The sequence below is a fragment of the Oryctolagus cuniculus genome, chromosome 18 (genome assembly GCF_964237555.1).
Source record: "Oryctolagus cuniculus chromosome 18, mOryCun1.1, whole genome shotgun sequence".
Taxonomy (NCBI): domain Eukaryota; kingdom Metazoa; phylum Chordata; class Mammalia; order Lagomorpha; family Leporidae; genus Oryctolagus; species Oryctolagus cuniculus.
Window position 1 is genome coordinate 16,154,925 of NC_091449.1, and position 22,482 is coordinate 16,177,406.

Below are 22,482 nucleotides of genomic sequence, written 5' to 3' on the forward strand. Positions count from 1 at the left end.
GTGGCCTCCGCATCCGGGCACCAGCCTCACTCCCCAGTCCTGCTTCTCCCACACCTGCCCGGTTCACTTCTGCAATGGCTGGATAGGATTCCTCTCAAAGCAGGGATGGCATCAACCACCTTGCTGTCCACACTCCTGAGAGTCCCCCCACACCCACACCTTTGTCTCACCCACGTGAATGAATGGATGGGTGGAGGTGAGTGGTAGATGGATGGACTGATTAGTGGGTGAATGATGGTGGGTTGGAGGAGTGGATGGGTGGATGGGAAAAAGGAAGAAGAGACTGGGGCCAGCGCTGTGGCACTGCGGGTTAAAGCCCCAGCCTGCAGTGCCAGCATCCCAAATGTGCGCCGGTTCAAGACCCAGCTGCTCCACTTCTGGTCCAGCTCTCTGCTATGGCCTGGGAAAGCAGCTGAAGATGGCCTAAGTGCCCCTGCACCCATGTGGGAGACCCAGAAGAAGCTCCAGGCTCCTGGCTTTGGATTGGTTCAGCTCTGGCTGTTGCAGCCATTTGAGGAGTGAACCAGTGGATGGAAGATCTCTGTCTTTCAAATAAATAAATCTTAGAGAGAGAGAGAGGGGAGATTAACTTATGAATAGGTGACAGATGAGCAGGTGCAAGGAAAGGCAATGAGTGACGACAGGTAGGTGATGGAAGGAGACTGAACGCTGGATGGGTGGAGAGAGGAATGGGTCGCTGGGTGCATGTGAGGGGCTGACACAGCGTGGGTGGATTATTTTGCATGTGGAAGGCCCACGGGACAGGAGGAAGCAGCAGGAAGCCTGTACCAGCAGGGTGGACACGAGCTTGAGCACCGGCACGAACTGGAACTCCACGGAGCCCCCGACGGGGTCGCGGGCGTGCTGCCCGCCATCGCGCACGGCCTCTCCCAGCATCCTCAGCGCCTTGTCGCGCAGGGCCTCCAGAGGAATGGCAGGGCTGAGGCGGGCCGGGGCTTCCGCCACCCCGGCGGCGGGCAGGGCGGCCACGAAGCACGGAGGGGAGAAATGGTGCGGAGGCCGCAGCGAGGTGGTGACGCCGACGCCGGGCAGGCCGTGGCGGCGGGCGTTTCCCCCCTTCCTTCCCGGCGGGAAGAGCGTGATGGCGCGGGTCTCGGGCGTGAGCGGCACGATGTACTCGGAGAGCATGGAGCGCCGGCTGCGGCAGGCACTTTCCAGGTGGATGCTGATGAGGAGGTCGTAGTAGCCCGCGCGCAGGGGGCCGGGCAGGTGCGCGTCCTCCAGCGCGTGCAGCAGCTGCGCCTGGTCCACGTGGCTGCACAGAGCATGCGCCACACGGTTGTTGCCCAGGGCGCACACGGCGCGGTAAAGGCGCAGCGTGTGCGAGTGGAAGCGCTGCAGGTCCAGGCGCTCGGACAGCTCCAGGATGTCCATGCACCTGCGGCAGGGGCACAGACCACAGAGAGGCAAAGGGATGCTTAAATACTTCGTGGTGGGTGGGCCGCGTACCGTGGGCTGAGGGCTGGGGAGCTGTGACTCGCCATCTTTCAATGGTTCTGTCAGTGCCTGTGAGATCTGTGAGACTCCCCGGGGGGGTACATCTGGGATCCCTGGGATGGCTGGGAACATGGGCATCCAAGGGTCCATGGAGAAGATCCCTTGTGTGTGACCCTGGTGTGTAACTGGGCTCCTCAGGTTGGGTTCAACCCCTCCCTGGCATGCCCTGGTTATGGTTCATCACTAGACTGCTAACTCCACAGGACAGGGTTCATCTGCCTGTTTTGTTTCCTTTGCTACATTCCCAGCACCTACAACAGGGCCAAAACTAGCCAGAATGAAAAAGAGTGGCCTAGCACATAGCAAGTGCTCAGTAAGTAATTGTCAGATGAATAAACTCATAGCTGAGTGTGTCGGGACCCCTGGGAATGGCTCTGAGTCCCCCTGGGCAGGTCCGAGCACCCTGTGCCACACAGGAGCACAACTCGAATGTCACTTCACAGAGGCTGAGTCACCAGCCTGGAGTGCTGCTGGCCACACAGGAGGAACCCAGAGCCACTTGTCAAACCGGGGAATAAAGGAAAGAATGAGGACCTCGGGAGCCTCCTGGGAGTCCTGAAGAACACGCCTGGCACCCACGTGAGCACATGTGTAGCCCTGGGCGTGCGTGGGTCCATGGGTCTGGGGGGGGGTTCAAATCTCCACGGGCCATGTCTAAGGTGCCCCCCCAAGAACCAGCTGGGTGCAACCAGGCCTCTGAGTAATGTCCAGGAGCACTCAGGGCAGGGTCCCCTAGGGTAGGTCTGGAGTCCTCGGGGACTCAGTAAATCTATGCAAGGCTAATTATCAAGTTCATAATTTTGTATGGCCTGTGAATGAGGTTCTAAATAGCCAATGGCCCTTGGGAGATAAAAGTTTCCCCATGCTTTCAAAGGGAGTCCTGAGCTGCATCTGGGACCCCCAGGTGAGCCCGGGATTTTCTGAGGCAGTCTGGAGCCCCATGGTTGATGTAGGGAGAGGCACCAAGTTGGATCCCGACCCTAGAAGGCTGTGGCACCCGCCCCACCCCTGTGGCGCTGGGCCTGCCCTGACCGGTTCTCCTCCGGGATGTGCAGCGCCATCATGGTCAGGGGATCCTGGCACTGCACGGCCCAGCCGAGGCGCTCGCCAGCGCGCCGCGTCTCCACCTGCAGGAAGTGGTTGGGCATGCGGCTCCAGGACACGGGCATCAGCATCTGCACCTCCAGCCGTGGTGGACACTGTGGCGCTGGGTTCTTGCGCTCGCTCAGGAACATGGCGGCCGACAGCGGCATGATGTTCTGGGGGCACGGAGAGGCGCACGCGTTGGCCAGGATTCCCAGTCCTCCCTCACTTCCAGGGAGACCCCCTCCTGTCCCCTCCCACCTGCCACCTCCCCCTCTCGGTGCCCCCACCACTCTCACCTTCTGCTTCCCCAGCTCAAATTGGATGACGTTCTGGTGCGTGGGCAGGACAAACACGGCAGGAAAGAGCTTTGTGTTGGGTTCCACCTGGCGGACAGAAGACGGCAAGGTGAGGGAGAAGGCTGGCTGGAGGGAGTGTGCACTCAGACCTCAAACTCTGAGACAGATCCTGCAGACCCACACTGGGGCATCAGGGGCTCTGCCGTGGCTCTGGGCTGTCCCTCCTGTTACCCACCCAGGCTGACCTGTCATCTGGGTCTTTGTGCCTATCAAGTCCCCCACCAGGAATGCCTTTCCCATTTCTCTCCCAAGCACACCCCTTCTTTAAAACCCAACAAGTGCCCTCTGACTGCTTCCCCTCCCCCACTGCCCAGTGGAACCCAACCACCAGCACCCACCGCCCCAGGTTCCACCACCTGTGCAGGCGAATCGCCAAAGTCAACACTGAGCCTCATGGCACTGCTGGACCCTACCCCTGGTCTGAAGGAAGTAAAGTATCAGGTGACACCACAGGGGTGCCCCAGCCACATCCAGACTGCAGGCCACTGGGTACTGTGCACACAGGCCCCTTGGGATCTTTGTAAAATGCAAGTCCCACTTCAGCAAGACTGGGGAGGGGCCTAAGATTCTGCAGTTCTAGCAGGCTCCCGGCTCATGCTGATCCCGCTGGTCTGGGGCCCCCACGTGGAGGAGCAAAGTGCCCAGGGCCTCGTGTTGCCTGGTTCCTTCAGCAAGCAAAGAGGTGGCTCAGGGGGCCTCTCTATGAAAAGAGACTCGGGCAGGTGTTCGGCCCAGCAGGTAAGACATAACTTAGGATGCTCGCATCCCATATCCGAGTGCCTAGGTCTGAACCCCACCTCCACTTCCAGCGCTAACGTAAGCCCTGGGAGGCCCAAGTACTCAAACTCCTGCCATCCGCATGGGAGACCTGGATTAAGTTCTGGGCTCCTGGCTTCAGCCCTGACCCAGTGCTGGCCATTGCGACCATTTGGAAAATGAACCAGTGGATGGAAGACTGATCTCTCTGTCTCTCCCTCTCTCTAACTCTGCCTCTCAAATAAATAAATAAATTTTTAAAAAAGAGAAATTCCCAGTTGAAACTAAAGTTTTACAAAGCCCATCTTAGATGGATTAATGATAGGTAGTGGCAAATCCAGTGTAGCAAACACTGAAGGTGGCTCCTGGGTGCCAGGTATATATGGGCATTCAGTCAACAGTCCCTTTGATTTTGTTATGTGCTTGACATTTTTCATAATAAAATACTGAAAAGTAAAAACCCACCTTCGAATCGTGGCCCATCCTAGAGTGTTCTCTGATTGGTGAGAAGGTGGTGACTGGGGTCAGCCAGCCCCAGAGGGAACCCCGACCTCTCTCCAAGGTCAAGGCTGTGCCATCTCCTTCTTGGTTCTGGGCCTCCACTTAGTGGAAGGTTCAAGCTAGGAGCCATGTATGTCCTCTCTCTCTGGGGTCTGGCTGCAGGGGCCTCGGGAAGGGGTTCATGCTGGGGCGTGAAGATGCTCTTGCTAAGTTGCTTAGGGATGGGCTCACCTGGAAAAAGGTGTTGCTCTCTTTGCCATTGGCCGTGAAGGTCATTAAGCCAGTGGCCAGGTCCACCAGGCAGCCAATGACAAGGTCCGTGTGGCTGATCCGGCCCTGCTGCCCAGGGCTCACGAAGTCCCCACCCCACACCATGTAGCAGTTGCTGCACTTGAGGCTGGGAAGACAGAAGTCACTGCTCAGATCCTCTGGAACCCAGACACCCCCTTCCCCAAGCTCCCAGGATCCCCTGACCTCACAGCCCCACCCCCAGACATCCACCACCTGCAGACCTCAACACCTAAACCTCTCACCCCAGATTCTGAGACCCTTGGGGCTAGAATTCTTAGAGGCTGGTAAGAGGCCTGGACGGAGGGGAAGGAAAGAGAACAGGAGAAAGAGGAGAAAGGAGATAGTGACATAGGAGGAGGAGGAGAAGGAGGAGAAGAAGGAGAAAGGGAGAGAGAGCAGGAGGAGGGAAAACCAGAGCAGGAGCCATCGGAGGAAGAGAGGAGGGAGAGGAAAGGGATGAGGCAGACTCCCGAGTCAGTGCCCAGCACTCCAGAGCCTCTTCCTCTTCCAGAAAGTTCCCGGATCTCCCACCGCCCCCACCCCAGACTCCCTCACCTCCCCATCCAGCCCACCCTGGCACCTGCTGTGGACGTTGCCTTGTTCATCCCCCATGGTCACCGTCACTGCCCGGACCTTGCTGAGGTCAAAGTTCATGTCGTGCTGATGGTAGTCGGGGGTGACCCAGCCCACCCATACGCAGCTGGGCTCCTGACCCGCGAAGACCCTCACGGAGTAATAGTACTGAGGACACAAGGAGGGGATCAGTGGTCAGTCCGGGGGACGGGACGTGGGCTCCCTGGAATGCTGACTTGGCCCTCTGACGGTTTCACAAGAAGCTGCCCCATTTGAGGCCCCCTGCAGCTATGTCTGTTTCTTCTGTGTCCGCTGATGCTACATTTGGGGAACCCCTGGGGATATTCTGTGACACTGCCACATGCAGGCCCCTCTCCAGGTTATAGCAAAGTCAGCAATAGCACTTCCTGTTCTGAGGCCCCTGGCACACATGAACTCACTGCAACCTCATGGCCACCATATTGGCTGGGTACAGTTTTTATCCCCATTTGACAGGTGGGGGGATTTCACCTGCCCGAGTGGCACCTGGGTGGCCGTGATCCTAAGCAGTGGGCTATCTGTCTCACAGAACATTCCAGATTTGCAGGAGCTCAAAACTATGTGGGATAATTATGAAGTTCGGCTCCCAGGACTATATGAGACTCATTATTCAATTTGGGAGTTTTGTGTTTCTATGTGTGAACCAAATGTCGGGGTCTACACTGGTCCAGCTCCTGGAGTTGGGGGTCCCTGGGAGTCCATCAGGGGCCATAGGCCGTGGCTCTCTTGGATTTAGTGTTCCGAGGATTCAGTGTGTGTCACATTCTGAGTCTCTGGTATACTCTGGGGTAGCCCCAGGTATAGGCAGTTACTGGGGACTGCAGCACTGGGTTTGGAGATCAAGGGGTTCTGATGCCCTGTGAGGGGTTTCTGGGTTCACACCGTGGTGGTGTTGAGGATGATCTCGGGGTCATCGCGGTTGTCAGCAGGCACCACGTCGTGAGGGAGCCGGGGCAGAGCAGGGGTGGCTGGTGGCTGAGTCATCATGGCGGCCTTCTTGGCCTTGAATAAGAACCTGGCATGGGAGGAGAGGCCAGCTTGAGAATTAGACCTCGAGCCCAGCCCTTGGGCCCCCACCACAACCATCAAGTCCCCACATCTGTCTGAATGCTGGCCCACTTCTATTGCTTGAGGCCTTGCCTCCAGGAGACTAGAATTCCTGGCAACCGCAGCCCAGTCCTTCCTGGAGGTGCTGGGTCACCCGCACATAAGGCTGCTGTCAGGGAATGTGGGGGTCTCCTTTGGGACACATGGTGGTCCCCCTAAATGAGCCTTCTCATGTGCATTTCCATGTGAGTGCTAACTGCACCTGGCAGAGGACAGCTCATCACCGTGTGGCACTGTCCAGCACACTGGGCTCCCCAGCAGTGCCCCATAAACTTTTTTTTTTTTTGACAGGCAGAGTGGACAGTGAGAGAGAGAGACAGAGAGAAAGGTCTTCCTTTTGCCGTTGGTTCACCCTCCAATGGCTGCAGTGGCCAGCGCACCACATTGATCCAATGGCAGGAGCCAGGTACTTATCCTGGTCTCCCATGGGGTGCAGGGCCCAAGCACTTGGGCCATCCTCCACTGCACTCCCTGGCCACAGCGGAGAGCTGGCCTGGAAGAGGGGCAACTGGGACAGAATCCGACGCCCTGACCGGGACTAGAACCCGGTGTGCCGGCACCACAAGGCGGAGGATTAGCCTAGTGAGCCACGGCGCCGGCCGCCCCATAAACTTTGATAACCAGAAGTGCTCTTTCACTTCCAGACTCCCCCTAAGACCCAGAGTTCACGTTTCACTGAGGACCACTGCCGGAATAAAGGAGCAGCAGGTTGAGTTTCAATCCAGTGCCCTCTGAGGCTCTCCCTGGAAGTTAGCCTTCAGGGCTACCCTTGAGAACAGACCCCAGTGTAGACAGAGGACCACTTGGCATTCACTGGGATGCCCTGGGGCACTCTAAACTCTCCCAAGACACCAGAGTCCCTTTCAGGGTCAGTGGATAATGAAGTCTGTTGGTGGAGCCCTTTGGGGCCCAAGGACAAAATATTTCAACACAGTTAATAGGGTACCCCAAGTTTATATTCTCAGGGAATTGGAGCATCCCAGGGAGGTAATGGGAACCCTCAGTCTCCTGACTCCACCTAGCACACATGGATCCACTTTAGGGTACGTGGGGGTTTCTCAGGGCACCCAATAGGGTGACAGCCCCCAGCCCCCTCCCCCAGCTCCCCCTGGCTCACCCTCTCTTCTTGTTCTTCTCCGTGGTGGCATCCTTCTCGTTCTCCGCCCTGACGGGCTGGGCCTCCACCCCAGGCTGGGGGGTGCCCCCGGGTGTCCCCTCCTTGGCAGTTCCCTCTTTGCCCCCTTCAGCCTCGCCCCAGCCCCCAGCTGAGCGGCGCAGGTTTTCATAGTCAGGGTCGGGTTCTGCTGCCCGGGCCTCGTCCTCCGCCGGGGGTTGCAGGCCGGGAGGTGCCAAGGGCGTGGCCCCTGCGGTGCAACGGAAGTGCTGATGGAACTGGACCGGAAGGCTCAGCCGGAGGAACAGCATCTCCACCAGGCTGTTCTGGGAGCCCCAGGTGCGGTGAGCCAGGCGCAGACAGGGGGGCGTGTCCACAGTGCCATCCATGCGCGCCACCTGGAGGCGGAAGGAGAGCATTGAGCCTGCAGGTGGGCCCATGGTCCTAAGCCTGGGTATACACGGAGCCACGGTTAGGCCTTACTGAACCTGTGTGAGAATTGCCCAGACACCTCTCCTCTGGACAAATGATGCTCTGGGCGGGGCAAGAGCTGGCCTGGGGCTGCTTTCAGCCCTCAGTCAACCTCTGCATGGGCAGTCCCAGCCCCACACTGGAATCACTCCTGGAAACCTTCAAAACCTACCTATGCACAGAACTCAATCCAGACCAGGCCATCCACCCATCCTCCCATCCATCCACCCATCCACCTGTGCATTCATCCATCCACCCACCCATCCACCCATCCACCTGTGCACCCACCCACCCTCCCACCCATCCACCTGTGCATCCGCCCATCCTCCCATCCATCCACCCGCCCATCCACCTGTGCACTCACCCACCCTCCCATCCACCCACCCATCCACCCATCCACCTGTGCACCCACCCACCCTCCCACCCATCCACCTGTGCATCCGCCCATCCTCCCATCCATCCACCCGCCCATCCACCTGTGCACCCACCCACCCTCCCATCCACCCACCCATCCATCCATCCACCCATCCACCTGTGCACCCACCCTCCCTCCCGTCCACCCATCCATTCATCCGTCCATCCACCCACCCTCCCGTCCACCCATCCATTCATCCGTCCATCCGTGCATCCATCCACCCACTGACCCCACAGACGTTTACTGAGCACCTATGTGGCAGCCATTGGTCCAGTGACAGAAGAAAGGCTCAGCCTTGGACCTCTGAGACAGCAGCTCAGAAGGGTCAGGGTTTTGCTAATGTTGTTGCATGTAGAGAGTAACTCTCAGAACACTGCACACATCGCGAGCACGCAGTACAGTGAGCTTCCACCAAGTGCAGAGTAGCTTTGCCCGTGTTCAAACTTCCTGTGAATGGGCTCCTATAGCTCGTGCCCTCTTGGGTCTGGCTTCTTCCGCTGGACAGCAAGTCTGTGAGATGCCACCCCCTGGTTGTGCGTATTTCAGCTCAGCCTCTCTGGCTGCTGGTGGTGTCTGTTCCTTGGGCTGAGAACACCCGCTGGCAGCAGCCAGAGCCAGGAGGCTCTCGCGGACTCCGCCACGCAGTCCCACCCTGGCCACTTCTCTGGTCGTTCTGCCTCCTAGAGCCCCCTGGCAACAGAGACCTTTCCAAAACTCAAATCTCGACAGGGCCTTCCCCTCCTTAAAACCCTTCCCACTTTGCGTAGTCTTAAAATATCTCCACAAATCACTTATTAATGACTAAGAGAAAAACAGTAACTTTATGGTGAAGAAAGCCTGCAGATTCTACCTCAATCAAAGAGGCCCAAGTTCACGGTCAGGACATTGCTCCTCAGGATCCTCAGGGAGCTAGTTCTAGGACCCCTCCCCCCAGGATACCAAAATCCTTGGATGCTCAGGACCCTGATTTAAAAAGGCAAAGTACGGGCATATAGCCCTGTACATCCTCCATTATACTTTAACCATCTCCAGATTACTTAGAACAACTAACACAATATAAATGCTATGTGAATTGTTGCTATATTTATATTGTATAGGGAATAGTGACAAGAAAAAAATAACCTGTACATTTTCATTACAAAGGCGATTTTTTTTTCAAAGATTTTTGATGTAAAGTTGGTTGAGTCCCCAGACGCTGAGCCCACTGACACAGAGGGCCCTCCACTCTGTCATCACGCAGGGCACAGTGTCACTGCTGTGAAACTCCTGCCAAATACGCATACAAATAGCACAGGATGCTTCCTCACTGTGAGAAAGCGGCAGAAAAACCCAGACTAGGGACATGCCGCAAAATAATGGCTTGTAGTCTTCCAAAAAAAGTCAATGCCACAAAAGGAAACCATTCAGAGACATTGTACCTGGAGATTTAAAGAGACTAAATGTGATAAAATCCTGGGTTGGAGATTGTATTTTGGCCCAGAAAAAAAGGGTCATTTGGTGGGATTTTCAAGTTATACCTTAAAAGTCAGCCCTAAGAGCCCATTATCCTGACAATAGGCAAAAACGGAATTTGATGTGTGGATAAGGAGTTTTCATCAATGCTTAATGTCTTGATTTTGGTATCTTTTCTGCAATTCTCTCAGAGGATAGCCTTGTTCCAAACAAATGCACACTCAAGTATTCAGGGATAAAGAGTCACATGCCTCCAACTTCTTTCAAATGATTTAGGACAGAGAAAGTGTGCGTGTTCTTGCCAACAGCGCTGTCAGTGGGAACCCTGAGGCTCAGGGACACCCACGTGTCCAAGGTCCCACAGCGGCGAGAGGCCACTCCACCTCTGTCCGATTCTAACGTGCTGGCTGAAGCTCAGCTGCGTGAGGCTCAAGTCCTTCTCAGGCCGAGGAAAACACTATCCTCTAGTCTGAGTGGGGAGACGAACCCTGAGTTTAACCTTGGAAAAGCAAAGACTTTGAAGTCTAAAAGTTAAGATGCTGATGAAGAGCTGCTGAAAACAAACAAACACTACAAAATAGAAACCAAAAACGCCCAACACAGAGAGAGCAACTAGTGAAGAAGGTGTCAAAATGTACCCAGGGTTTATATTTCTTTAAACCTGGTTCTAGGATCAAACTGCTAGAAATTTGGTTTGGGCCATTTAACCCAGTTTTTCTGCCATCTATCTTCCCCCGTTGTTCAGGTGAGGCACGTGGAGCTCGGAAGGGTTGTGGTTTGCCATCGTTCAATCCTAAAGTCACTCCTGGGAGCCCGCCATCCTGACATCCCCATTGGCCTGCTCTGTATGCCCATACGGAAGGAGAGGAGAACTCTGGGAAGGGAAGTGTGGGAAGGATGGAGTTGAGAGACAGTGCAGAAGGCACTGCGTGGAGCTGATCCTCACCTCATAGTGCGGGTGTTCAGGGGGCACAGGCTCAAACTGGGGAAGGCTTTTGCTGAACCACGTGGTGACAGGGCGCTGCATGTTGATGGCGAATGGCTCAAAGCCTTCCTGGAGGCCGCAGATGGCAAAGAACCGCAGGGAGCTCACATCCTGGCCCAGGTTCAGGTGACCCACCTGGCCAGGTCCCAAGCTGCAGACAGGCAGGAAGCCTGGTGGGAGGGCATGGATGGGCAGGGGTGAGATGTAGGGGTAGATGGGCAAGGCAGGGCAGCCGAGGGGAGGCGGCACTGTGGAAGGGATGGGAGAGGTAGGGGCACAGGGCTGTGTAGGGTCAGGGGAGGCGGAGAGAGCCCACAAAGGGCACGTGAGGAGTCTCAGTCCTACCGTCCCCAATCTCGATCTCCCGGAAGGCTGTTTCGGAGCCCGAGTCAGACATGAGGACCTCGCCGTTGAGGGTGAAGATGATGGTGTTCTCGGTGAGGTCGATCATGCAGCCGACGACATCGCCTGACTGCCAGGGCCGCCCGAACGGCTCACTGCCCAAGTGCCAGCGCTGACCCTGTATGGAGGGCCAGGAAGGTGAGTGGGGGGGAGACATGCAGAGAAGTGGAGAGACACAGAAACAAGCAGAGAGGTGCGTGAAGACACCACGCAAAGTGTCGGGTTCAGGGCAAGCAGGGCAGAGGAGGAGTTACTCCACCGAGTCCTCTCTGTCCATCTATGTGCCCAGTCCTTGGGACTTCCCTCCCCACTGATCTCCGTGTCACTTCCATTCTGCCTGGGTTCTCTGCTGTTGCCACAGCCGGAGGTGAGCAGACCCCCAGAGTGGGAGTGGGGATGAGCTGATGCCCAAGGAGCTTTTCCTAGGGAAATGGACCCATCACTGCCCCCTATACAGACTCAGAATAGATGGGAGGATACTGAGGTGGGTGGTTGAATAGTTGGGCATATGGTTGGACTGAAGAACGGATGGCAGGTTGAAAGTCTACATGGGTTGGTGGAAGAAAGGAAAAAAGTATAAGTGTATGCATGGATGGATGGATGGATGGATGAGTGGATAGATGCATGGATGGTTGGGTGAGTGGGTGGGTGGGTGGATGGATGGATGGGTGGGTGGACAGATGGAGGGAGCAATGGTTGGAAGACTGGTCGGGTAGAGGCAGAGATGACAGAGTGCGGTCCAGACAGAGGCAGGGGAAGAGTGTATGATCTGTGGCAGGGACCACAGCGCCTGGCAGAGTGGAATCCAAGCAGGTACCCACGCGGTGCCCGTTGAAGACGTAGGCCAGCTCATCCGCTCCCAGCTCGACGTCAGGCCGCAGCTCGGGCCTCGCCCAGCCCACTCGCATCTCGCCTGTGGTGACGGCCTCAAACTCGAAGTACCAGCGGCCACTCTGCACTGTGTAGGATTTCTCTGCCCGGAAGATGCGCACCCGGTCCCAGCGAGACTGGTTCTCCACCTGACCTACAAATGAGAGCGGGCAGAGTCAGGCTGGCCAGGAGGTGGATCCCCAGACATTGAGAGGTTGGTGGGAGAAACTGGAGAAGGTAAGGGCCTGGGGGGCCCGGGGGGCAGTTTCTAGGTGTCAGAGGAGAATAGGGGAGCCTCAGACTAGTCAGAGAGGGTAGGAGGGACCTACTAAGAGAGACTCCCATGTTGTTAGCAGTCAGAGAACCCAGAGGATAGGTCCTGAGAGACACACAGGGGGAAAGTTGGGTCAGTGGCATGGTTAGGGTTATGGTCTGGGATTAAGGGTCAAGATTAAAGTCAATGTTTAGAATCAAGGGTTGAGAGCAAGATCAGGGGTCGGAGTCAGGGTCAGGGAGGAACTAGAAATTGGGATTGAGGTCAGGGGTTGAGAAACTGAGAGTTGGGGGTCATGGTCAAAGTTAGGTGTTAAGGCTGGGATCAGGAGTCAGAGAAGGGTTAGATGTCAGGCTCAGGGTATGGACTAGCGGGTCTCGGAGCCCCTGGCTGGGTGACTTCATTTTGTAGCTATGGTGCAGAGGTCAGTGGTGAGGGGGTCAAAGCTGGCCTCCAGGGAAGGTCGGTGCTCACTGGGCTCCTGGTCAGGTGGCTCGATGTTGTAGCCATAGCCCAGCAGGGTGCGCACGGCCTGGCAGAGGCTGTCCCGGTTGCTGCGCTTGGTGGCCTCGTCCAGCAGGCGGTAGGGCACAAGGCGAGGGTTCCGGCGAGCCGGGATGTCCTGCACGGCGCTGTAGCTCCAGCCCTGGGCCACTCGGTCTCGTGCCCACACGTTATGCCCATTCTCTGCCAGCCGGTCCACCAGTGTCGTCTGTGCGGGTGTCAGTCGCACATGGCTCAAGTCCAGCGGGGCTGGCTTGTACCCATTGCTCATCATATACCTGTAGGGCAGGCAGGGCCTCGGTTGGATGAGTCCCTACCACCTCTGGGCCCTGGGCTATGGGATTCCTGACCTCTGACCTTTGCTCTGAGGTTTGGAATTTCTAACCTTCATTCTCTGATATCACAGTTTGAGCTCTCTGACCTCTGACCCCAGGATCCTGTGACCCTGGCAAGGGTTTTGACATCACTGACCTCTGGCCTCTGTGACCTCTTCATTCCCATTTTGGGAACCTTATCTTTGACCCTGGCTCTCTCTGACCTCTCACCTCTTGAAATGTCTTCCTCTTGACTCCAGACCCCGAACTCCTACACCCCTGGCTTTGAGTGCTTGACCTCTGACCTCAGGACCTGTAACTCTCACTATAATTCTAAGATCCTTTACAGAGAACTATAACCTATGGACTCCCACCTTTTCCCGTGGACCCCTTGCCTCTAACACAGAGCTTCACCTCTGATTTCTCAGGGCAGATCCTCACCCTGCATCCCACACTTGGGCTCTCTCATTCTTTCATTCTCGCTCTCTCGCTCTCTCTGGAACTACCAACTCCTAGACAGCCACCTCTCACTCCAGAGCTCGGAACCCTCACCCTGTGACCTTCACCTGGTGCCCTGGCCCCTGTGCCTCTGGCCACAGCCTCCCCACAAAGCCCCTCGCTCTCCCCTGCCTTCCCCCAGGGCATCCCCAGCCACGCCGGACACCACACTCACGTCTTGGGCAGCTTTGTCTTCTTCAGGTTGTCCTCCGCCTTCTCGTCGGCCATGCCCACGTGGCAGCCCAGCGCCAGCAGAGTCCTGGGGACCCAGGGACACAGGCATTTGCACAGAGCACCGCCTCTGCCTCTGGGTGTCTCAGTCTCTCTCCTTCCCCGGGCGTCTGTCGCCATCTCTCTTGGTCTCGTCTGTCTCTCTTACTTCTGTCTTTGCATTTCTTTGCCGACGTATCTCTTGGACCATGTCCATCTCTTCCTGCCTACTGCTTTTTCTGTCTCTCTCTGCATCTCTTTCCATCTCCACACCCTTCTCTGGTCAGCTTCTCCCAATGCCTGTCTGTGTGGCTGTCCCCCCTGCTAACTCTCTTGCTCTCTCCTGACAGCCGGCCCAGCCCCCGTCCCCAGTCCCCTCACTTGAGAGTCTCGCCCGACATCTGCAGGTTGTAATTCCTCTCGGGCTCCGGAAGGCTGTGGAAGTTCACGAGACACGGGTGCAGCCTCTTGTTGTCATCCCGAACCTGGAGAACCCCTGGGGTCAACGTCTCGGTTCCCCCTTCCCTCCCCAGCATTCCCAGACCGTGACCCTCGACCTCCAGCCCTTAGTGCTGCCCTGAAGTCCCCTCAAACCCCTGGGATCCTCCCTCGCCCTGCTGCACGCGCCGGCCGCCGCTCACCGGGCCATAGGTCCAGCCTTGCTCGATGCGCGTCAGCGCCCAGAGTTCATGGATGTTCTCTGCCAGCTTCTCACGGATGCGCTCCAGGTGGGGAGGCAGGACAATCTGGGGGCAGGGGACACTCCTGAGTCCCTGAGATCCCTCCACCATGACCGCTGTGTCCAGGAACACGGATGAACCCTGCACACCCACCCCTCCCCTTGGCTCTGAGGTTGCCGCCCAGATGAATGGGGAGTTGGATCATCAGAACTAAGGAATCATCTAGGGAGGGGTCTGTCTCCCCTGCGGACTGGGAGCTTGGTGAGGGCAGGGCCTGCGGCTGCCTCAGTTTCCATAAGGTCCTCAGCCCAGAGCCAGACACAAAGCAGCAGCTCAGGAAACATCTGAAGAATGAATGAACAAGCCTTTTTCTTTCTCTGCATAATGAGAATCCTACCGATGCTTGTCATACTTGTGTCAGAAGGATTCAGTGCAACCAGTTTTGTAAACTGCTAAATGCTATACAGGTTGAACATCCCTAATCCAAAAATTCAACATCCAAAATGCTCCAAAATCCAAAGTTTTTTGAATGCTAATGTAATGGCACCAGCAGAGAATTCCAGTCACCTGACCTCATGTATGGGTCACATTCGAAACAGAGATTTAACAGGCCCAGTGCCGTGGTGCAGCAGGGTAAGCCACTGCCTGCAACACCAGCATCCCATATGGGCATCAGTTCAAGTCCCAGCCATGCTCCACTTCTGATTCAGCTCCCTGCTAATGCTCCTGGGAAGACAGAGAAGATGGCCCCTGCACCCATGTAGGAGACTTGGATGGAATTCTGGGCTTCCTGACTTTGACCTGTCCTAGCATGGGCCATTGCGGCCATTTGGAGAGTGAACCAGCTGATAGAAGATCTCTCTGTCTCTCCTTCTCTCTCTGTAATTTTGCCTTTCAAATAAATAAATTTTTTAAAAAATTATTTAGGGGCCAGTGCTATGGTGCAGTGAGTTAAACCACTGCCTATAGTGCTGGCATCCCATATGGGCACCAGTTCAAGCCCCGGCTGCTCCACTTCTGATCCAGCTCCCGCTAATGCACCTGGGAAAGCAGCAGAAGATGACCCAAGGCCTTGGGCCCCTACACCCATGTGGGAGACCCGGATGAATCTCCTGGCTCCTGACTTCAGCCTGGTGCAGCCTCAGCTGATGCAGCCATCTGGTAAGTGAACCAGTAGATGGAACATCTCTCTGTCCCTCTCTGTATCTCTGCCTTTCCCTCTCTCTCTGTAACTCTGCCTTTAATAAATTAATAAACCCTTTAAAATTATTTTGAAAACCCTAAATGTTTTTTTAAATGCAGGTGCAGGACTGGTGTCATGGTGTAACAGGTTAAGCTACTGCCTGCAATGCTGGCATCCCCTACGGGTGCTGGTTCAAGTCCTGGCTGCTCCAGTTGCCTGCTAATGTGCCAGGGAAAGCATAGGAAGATCGCCCAAGTCCTTGGGCCCTTGCACCCACATAGGAAACCCAGATGAAGCTCCTGGTTCTTGGCTTCAGCCTGGCCCAGCCCCAGTCATTGTGGACATTTGGGGAGTGAACCAGCAGATGGACAATATCTCTATCTCTCCCTCCTTTTCTCTATAACTCTGCCTTTCAAATAAAGAAAAATTGAAAAATTAAAAGCACAGGTGCACCTAAAATATTATATGAAATAGGCCTTCAGGCTGTGTGTAGGAGGTGTATATGAATGATTTCTGTGTTTAGTCTTGGGTCCCATCCTCAGGGTGTCTCATTACGTACATGAAAATATTCCAAAGTCCAAACCCAAGAAACATTTTGGATAAGGGTTACTCAACCTGTATAACTTATGTAAATGCCTGGCACACAGTAGGCACCTAATAAATGCTGGTGGTGGTAGTGTTCTGCAGGAAGAGCCAATGACTGGGCCAGGAGAGCCGTGGGGGGATGAGGAGGGGGGTGACCAGGAGGTGGCATCTAGCAGAAGCCCGGGGCTCTGGCCTGGGGGCTGGGGTGGGGGGAGGATGAGGCCCCCTGGGACAGCAGTGTGCTACTGATAACGAGCACTGAGTGCTCCCTATTTGCTCAGGACTATGCCAAGCACTTAGCGTACACTAATTCACCCGGTCCACGATCATGCTCTGAGCTTGGACCTGCTGCTACCTGCTTTGGGGCCCATGCGAGGAAACTGAGGCACAGGAGGTGAATCTCGTGCCCATGATAGGACAGAAAACCCAACCCTTGCTACCAGGCTCCTAATCAGCGAGAGCCTGGAGGGCAGGTGGGGAGTCCGGGTCAGGGTGTGCAGAGTGGGAGAGGCCTGGCACAGAAGAGACGCCCAAGCAGCTGTAGTGGGTGAGACCTCAGGCTTCAGTCAAAGCTACAGGGAGACTCCTGAGCCTGGGACTCTGCCGGAGGGAGTCTCTGCACCCTCTGGGCCTTGGTTTCTCCATTCATAAACATGGAGGCTCCCAGCTTCCAGCTCAGCTCCCCACCTCACTGACTGCTAAGCCAGCCTGCCTCACCAGACGACCCTGCAGGGCACCAAGTACCTGGACGGTGTCCACCGGGCAGGGCACAAAGTCAGTGTGCGAGAGGCAGCGGCTGGGGCCCACCAGGTGGGGCCCCCGCGGCCCTTCCCGTCTGTACTCCTTGATGGGCTCAAGACGGAGTCGCTCTCGCGGGAGCACTGCCTCATGGCATGGGGCGTAGCCGGGTGGGGGCAGGAACTTGAATTCACCATGGCGGCCGCCAAGGAGAAACCGCACCCTGGGAGAGGAAGAAGACCCTTGTCGGGGAGGTGGCTCTGCAGGAGGGGTCTGAGGTCAGTGGGGCGCGGGAGCAAGCCTGGGGTTGACACAAGGTTCTGGGGAGGCCTGAGGTCACTGGGAAGCCGCAGGGTCCCGGAGGTCATTTGGGAGTTAGCACGTAGAGACTCAACGGATCAGTGAAAGGAAATATTACCCGAGGAGCGAAAGGAAAAGTGTGGGGTTGTCGGGGAGATGGGGAGGGAGGGAGCCCAGTTAGCAGAGGAGAGTTCGGCCACTGCAAGGTCTCGGGCAGGTCCCTGACCTCAAATCAACAGAGCACTCAGAGATCCTGGGAGGTTTCGGGGAGAAGCCACTAAGAGACTGTCATGATCCTGCACTAGCCCTAAACGCCACCATGTGCACAGAGAACCCGGGGTCCCTGCGAAAGTAGTGGGCCTGTTGGAATGGCAGCTGGGAGATGCCGGCATCATGGAGAGGTGATGGGAAGGGTGTGGGGTCCCTGGGAGAGTCTGAGATCATGGGCAGTGGAGGGGCTGGTCCCAGGAGGATGGACGGTCATTGGGTCTTTGTCCTGGAGCCAGTGAGAGAGACTCTAAGGTCATCAGGAGGACATGGAAGGGTCTTTGGCTATAGGGGCATCACTGGGAGAGTCGGGGTTGTTATAAAGTCATTGTGAAATTCTGGGGTCACCTGGAGGTCACTGGAAGGACACGGGGCTGAGAAGAACCTGAGGCCTTTGGGAGAGTTTGGGGTCACACCGAGGTCACTAGGAACTCAACCCAGGCGTCCCCCTAGGAGGCTGTGGGGTGATTGAGGAAGCTGTCTTGGGTCAGTCATGGGTCTGGGCACTGACAATGGGGCAAGAGCAAGTCCTCACTTGACACCAGCCGAGAAGCTGACCACAGGGAAGAAGAGCCCGTCCAGGTTGAAGGCCTCAAAGACACCCTGCACAGGGCAGCCATTGATGCGGAAGGAGATGGATGGCACGCTGAGGTCCAGGCAGCAGCTGACCACATCCTCAGGGGCCAGCAGGTGCTGCCCAGGGGAGGTTACCGGGCGTGCCACGTGTCCTGCACCAGGGTAGCCAGGAAGGGGTCACAGGTCAGAGATCTCACACAACCAATGATCCCAAGAGCTATGGGGCAGCTATCGTAGGAGCCCATGGGGACCGGCTCTGTAAACCTTAAGGGCACGTGTTCCTGGGGAGGGTCCTGACACTCTGTAACCAGGAGCAGATGGCAGGAGTCCCTTGGGGTTAAGGATCCTGAGAGCTGTGGGGTCGACATGAAAGTCCTCCCAGAGTTAGAACTGGGGAACGCTTGGATCAGCACTCAAGTGGAATCAGAGGTCGTGGGATCTGGGAAGCCTTCTGAGATCTCTGGGGTCAGAGGCAATACTTGTGTTGGGGTCAGAGGTTATGAGGAAACAAATCAGAAACTCCAGGGTTAGGGTCTTAGGAAATGGGGATTAGGAGTCAAAGGTTGGCCTCTCCTGGGGTTCAGGATCCCAAGAACCCTAAGAGTGAGGGCCCCCCGGAAGGGTCCACGTACCTGTCCAGAGGTGCAGCCCGTCAAAGCCGTAGGAGTAGAGGTCATCGCCGACCCCGTTGCCGCCCCAGCCCTCGCCGCCGCCAGGGTAGGGGCTGTAGCCCTCGGTGAGGGCCCAGCCCACCCGCAGATGGGTGGCCTGAGCTGTCAGAAATGGAACCACCTCGTCCACCATCACCTCAAAGTACCATTTGCCGTACTGCGTGGAGCCCTCGGCTCGGCCCACGAAGATGTTGGGGCGGATGCTGCAGGAGAGACGGGACAGGAGAGGGGTCGGGGTGGGGAGGAGAGAAGGGACAGACAGAGGAGACAGAGAGGGGAGAGCAACAGGGAGAAAGGAAGACGAGAACTGCAGACAGACACAGGCAAAAGGAGAACACAGAGAAAGAGGGGGAAACAGAGGCCGAGCAGAGCCCAGCGGAGGCAAGAGGAGCGGGACGCCACGTGGAGCTGGGGTGGGAGTGGGCAGCTGTGAGCACCAGGCGCTAATCCCGGGGCAGGAGCCACTGTCCCTGGCGACCCGGGGGCAGGGAAACGGTTTGGAGGCTCTAAGTTCTGGGGTCAAGGGTCAGACCTGGTGACGTAGTTGATAAGGTTTGTCTGCAGCAGCAGCTCACGGCCAGGGAGCAGATTCTCGGTGATGAGATCTTGGTTGGAGCGCACAGCCACGCCATTGCACACACACAGGGAGCACAGCACGTCCAGAACCTAGAGGTTGAGGTCAGAGTTCAAAGAGCGTGAGGGTCCCAGGGCAGGGTGACCGAGAGGAAGTAGTGAACGCTGAAAGTCAGAGACCGCAGAGAAAGGTCAAGGGTCAAGGATGAAGGTCTGCTAAGAGACTGGGGATGGGGTGTCATACGGGTTGGGATAAAGTATCAGCAATGTAAGAGAGATTGGAGTAGTAAGGTGAGAGGGCAGAGGGCAGAGTGAAAGGGTCAGCGAGAGACCCAGAGCCAAGAACAGATGTTGAGATCAGCAGGGGCTGCAAACTTGTGTCTTCAGGAGCCCGGTGGGTGATGCAAGGGGGTGACAGGAACTGCCAGTGCCTGTAGCAAACTACAGAACACCCATCCACACAGCCCACCTAAGGTTTATAACATCTGAAAAATTTAACAACATTTCAGGGGCCAGCATTGTGCTGTAGCAGGTTAAGCTGCTACCTGCAGCACCAGCATCCCATATAGGCACTGGTTTGAGTCCCGGCTGCTCCACTTCCAATCCAGCTAATATGCCTGGGAAAGCAGCAGAGGTCGGCCCAAGTGCTTGGGTCCCTGCCACCCACGTGGAGACTTGGAAGAAGCTCCTGGCTTCAGCCCAGCCTGGCCTTGGCCACTGCAGCCATCTGGGGAGTGAAACAGCAGATGGACGATCTCTTCCTATCTCTCCCTCTCTTTCTCTCTCTCTGTAACTCTGCCTTTCAAATAAATAAATAAATCTCTAAAGAGGTCTAACAGTAAGTTTGTGACCCAGAATCGACTTAAGAGCCATGGGTTTGAGTCATTTCTGCTGAAACAGAAGTGTGTGGAGTCCAGGCAGGAGTTGAGATGGATGAGGGCAGGGGAGGGAGTGAGGGAGCGAGTGGAGGTCTGGGGCGGTGAGAAGGGTTCAAGGTTCAGAGGTCAGGGGTGAGGGGCTGACCTTGTGGTTCCTCCCATGCTTGTCCAGGAGGGAGATGATGGACTTGATGTGGTTCTCCTGGATGATGTTCAGCACCTCGGGACTCTCAATCAGGACACAGTACAGCACCTCCAGGATGCCTGTCCAGTGCCAGAGTGACTGGTGTGGTGACCTGGGCCCTCCCTTCCTCCGAGGCCCCATCCCACTGCCCCTGGGTCCTCCTACCAGACGAGGCCTCCAGCCGGTCCAGTTTGCTGACCACCCAGTCCAAGTTTGTGGAGAAGAGGGCACAGTTGGCACGATTGCCCCGGATCAGAGAGGCTGAGGGAAGCAGAAGCGTCAGACTCAGCGGCGCTGGCGGCGGCCGGGTCTGCCTCCAGGGAGCCGGGCCCCGGATTCCTTACCCAGGAGTTCGTAGAGTAGGTTAACAATCTCTTTCCAGGACTCAGCTGCCTCTTCCCCTGCATACTCGGCAAAGTGGGCAGCGGTGGTGTAGACGTTCAGGCGGTCGATGCAGTTCAGGACCAGGGAGAGCATCCCCTGCATGGGGTCACAGGAAGAGCTCCGGACCACCCCTTCTTTGTCTCTTTTAGAGTCACTGCTTCATATTCCTTCAACGAGTGACTGTCCCGTGACCCGTTAGCTCCGCGCCCCCTTTCAGTCCCATCCCCTCCGGGGCTCCCTGACCTCTCGGCCTGCATCCCCACACAGCACAACCTTCTCAGGACCAACCTTCTCTCCCCTTCCTGCAACTGCCCCTCCATCCGCGGACTCCGGAGCACCCCACTCCTGGTCCCAAATGACTCAGATCACGCCTCGCACCCATCACCAAGAGACCCTTCTGCTCTCTCCTTTTGCATTCCCATCTTTTTTTCCTCCTATGGTGAATTACCACACAGAGAGAAGCATATAAAAAGCACACGCAATCAGCTCTGATTCATGACAATGTCACCATGAGTGCAGAATGATCAAATCCTGAACCATCGCCGGCAGAGGAAACACAGGGCTCCCTGCGAGCCTCTGGCCCCAACGTTTGCATCAACCAACCGTGACATAACCTTGCTTTGTGTTTTTGTTTAAAGACACCTAATGCACTGGCCTCCCGCCTGAACAAAGCTTACCTATCACACAGTCTCTCAGCGAGGCCCACCACCACAGCCTCACACTTTGAAATGCACTCCAGCACTCTAGCAGTAAACTACTGAACCGTTTTAAACAGTGAAATCGAGGCAGGCATTTGGTAGAGTGGTTAAGACGCCGCTGGGACGCTCACACCCCATGTGAGAGTGCCTGGGTTCGAGTCCCAGCTCTGCTCTCGAACCCAGCTTCTCATTAATGCGCACTCTGAGAGGCAGCTGGTGATGGATGGCTCAAGTGGCTGGATCCCTGCTACCCACGTAGGAGACCTGGAATGAGTTCTGGGCTCCCTGCTCTGGCCCCGCCCAGCATTTAGGGAGTGAAGCAGTACACAGGAGATTCTCTGTCTCTCTGCCCTTCTAACAAAAAGAAACAGTGAAGCCAACCAAAAGCACAAAAATGCAAAGAAAAAAAAAAACAACTCAGCATGAAACAGACTTGGAAAAGGACACTTGTTTACAGGATGCGAGCCGAGCCCAGGAGGCACAGCTCTGCCTCCTTCACGCTCAGCTGAGGCTCAAGTTTTCTGCCCCCCTGCGCATGCCTACACATGACCACAAAAGTGCTCTGCGTATCGATTTCAGGGTACAAGCGAACTGTAGAGGTAGGCAAGTCTGCAGCTCTAGAGTCCGCAAATAGCAAGAAGCAAGTGCGTGTCACTTAACGAGCAGAAGTAAAGATCGGCCTGGACGTGATCCACACCCAGAGCCCCCAGGCCACACGGGCCTCCCTGCCAGGGCTGAGCGCTGCCCCCAGCTCCGGGAAGCTCTCCCTTGTTTTTCTGTCTTTACCACCTGGGCAGGCGTAAACAGCCCAGTCGCGTGTTGCCTGTTTTTGACCATGGGCAATACGGTAAGCATTCTTTCGTAGGTGGATTTTTTTCCCCCTCTGTATTGTGTTCTGAGACCCCAGCACACTGTGGCACGTGGCTGCTTGTTTTCATCTTCTATTTCACCGCCGAGCGGCGTTCTGTTTAATGGACGTGCCATGTGACGGATTCTGATGTTAGTGGGAGGCTGGGCTGTCTCCAGTCT

At 56.3% G+C, this 22,482-nt stretch overlaps 1 protein-coding gene across 2 annotated transcripts in view; it reads right to left on the bottom strand.

Moving 5' to 3' along the window:
- The window catches only part of RYR1 (ryanodine receptor 1), a 108,320-nt gene that overhangs the window by 70,880 nt on the left and 14,958 nt on the right, over positions 1–22,482 (bottom strand). For both annotated transcript variants that reach the window (XM_070061820.1, NM_001101718.1), the window contains 21 exon segments: positions 20,716–20,851; positions 20,537–20,632; positions 20,333–20,451; positions 19,269–19,402; positions 18,698–18,939; positions 18,025–18,217; positions 16,929–17,145; positions 14,378–14,482; positions 14,118–14,221; positions 13,702–13,785; positions 12,685–12,992; positions 11,888–12,090; positions 11,010–11,184; positions 10,626–10,834; positions 7,345–7,739; positions 6,003–6,135; positions 5,089–5,249; positions 4,449–4,614; positions 2,901–2,987; positions 2,551–2,777; positions 790–1,399 (listed from right to left, as the gene is read on the bottom strand). In XM_070061820.1, coding sequence (XP_069917921.1) covers positions 790–1,399; positions 2,551–2,777; positions 2,901–2,987; positions 4,449–4,614; positions 5,089–5,249; positions 6,003–6,135; positions 7,345–7,739; positions 10,626–10,834; positions 11,010–11,184; positions 11,888–12,090; positions 12,685–12,992; positions 13,702–13,785; positions 14,118–14,221; positions 14,378–14,482; positions 16,929–17,145; positions 18,025–18,217; positions 18,698–18,939; positions 19,269–19,402; positions 20,333–20,451; positions 20,537–20,632; positions 20,716–20,851 — 4,104 coding nt within the window.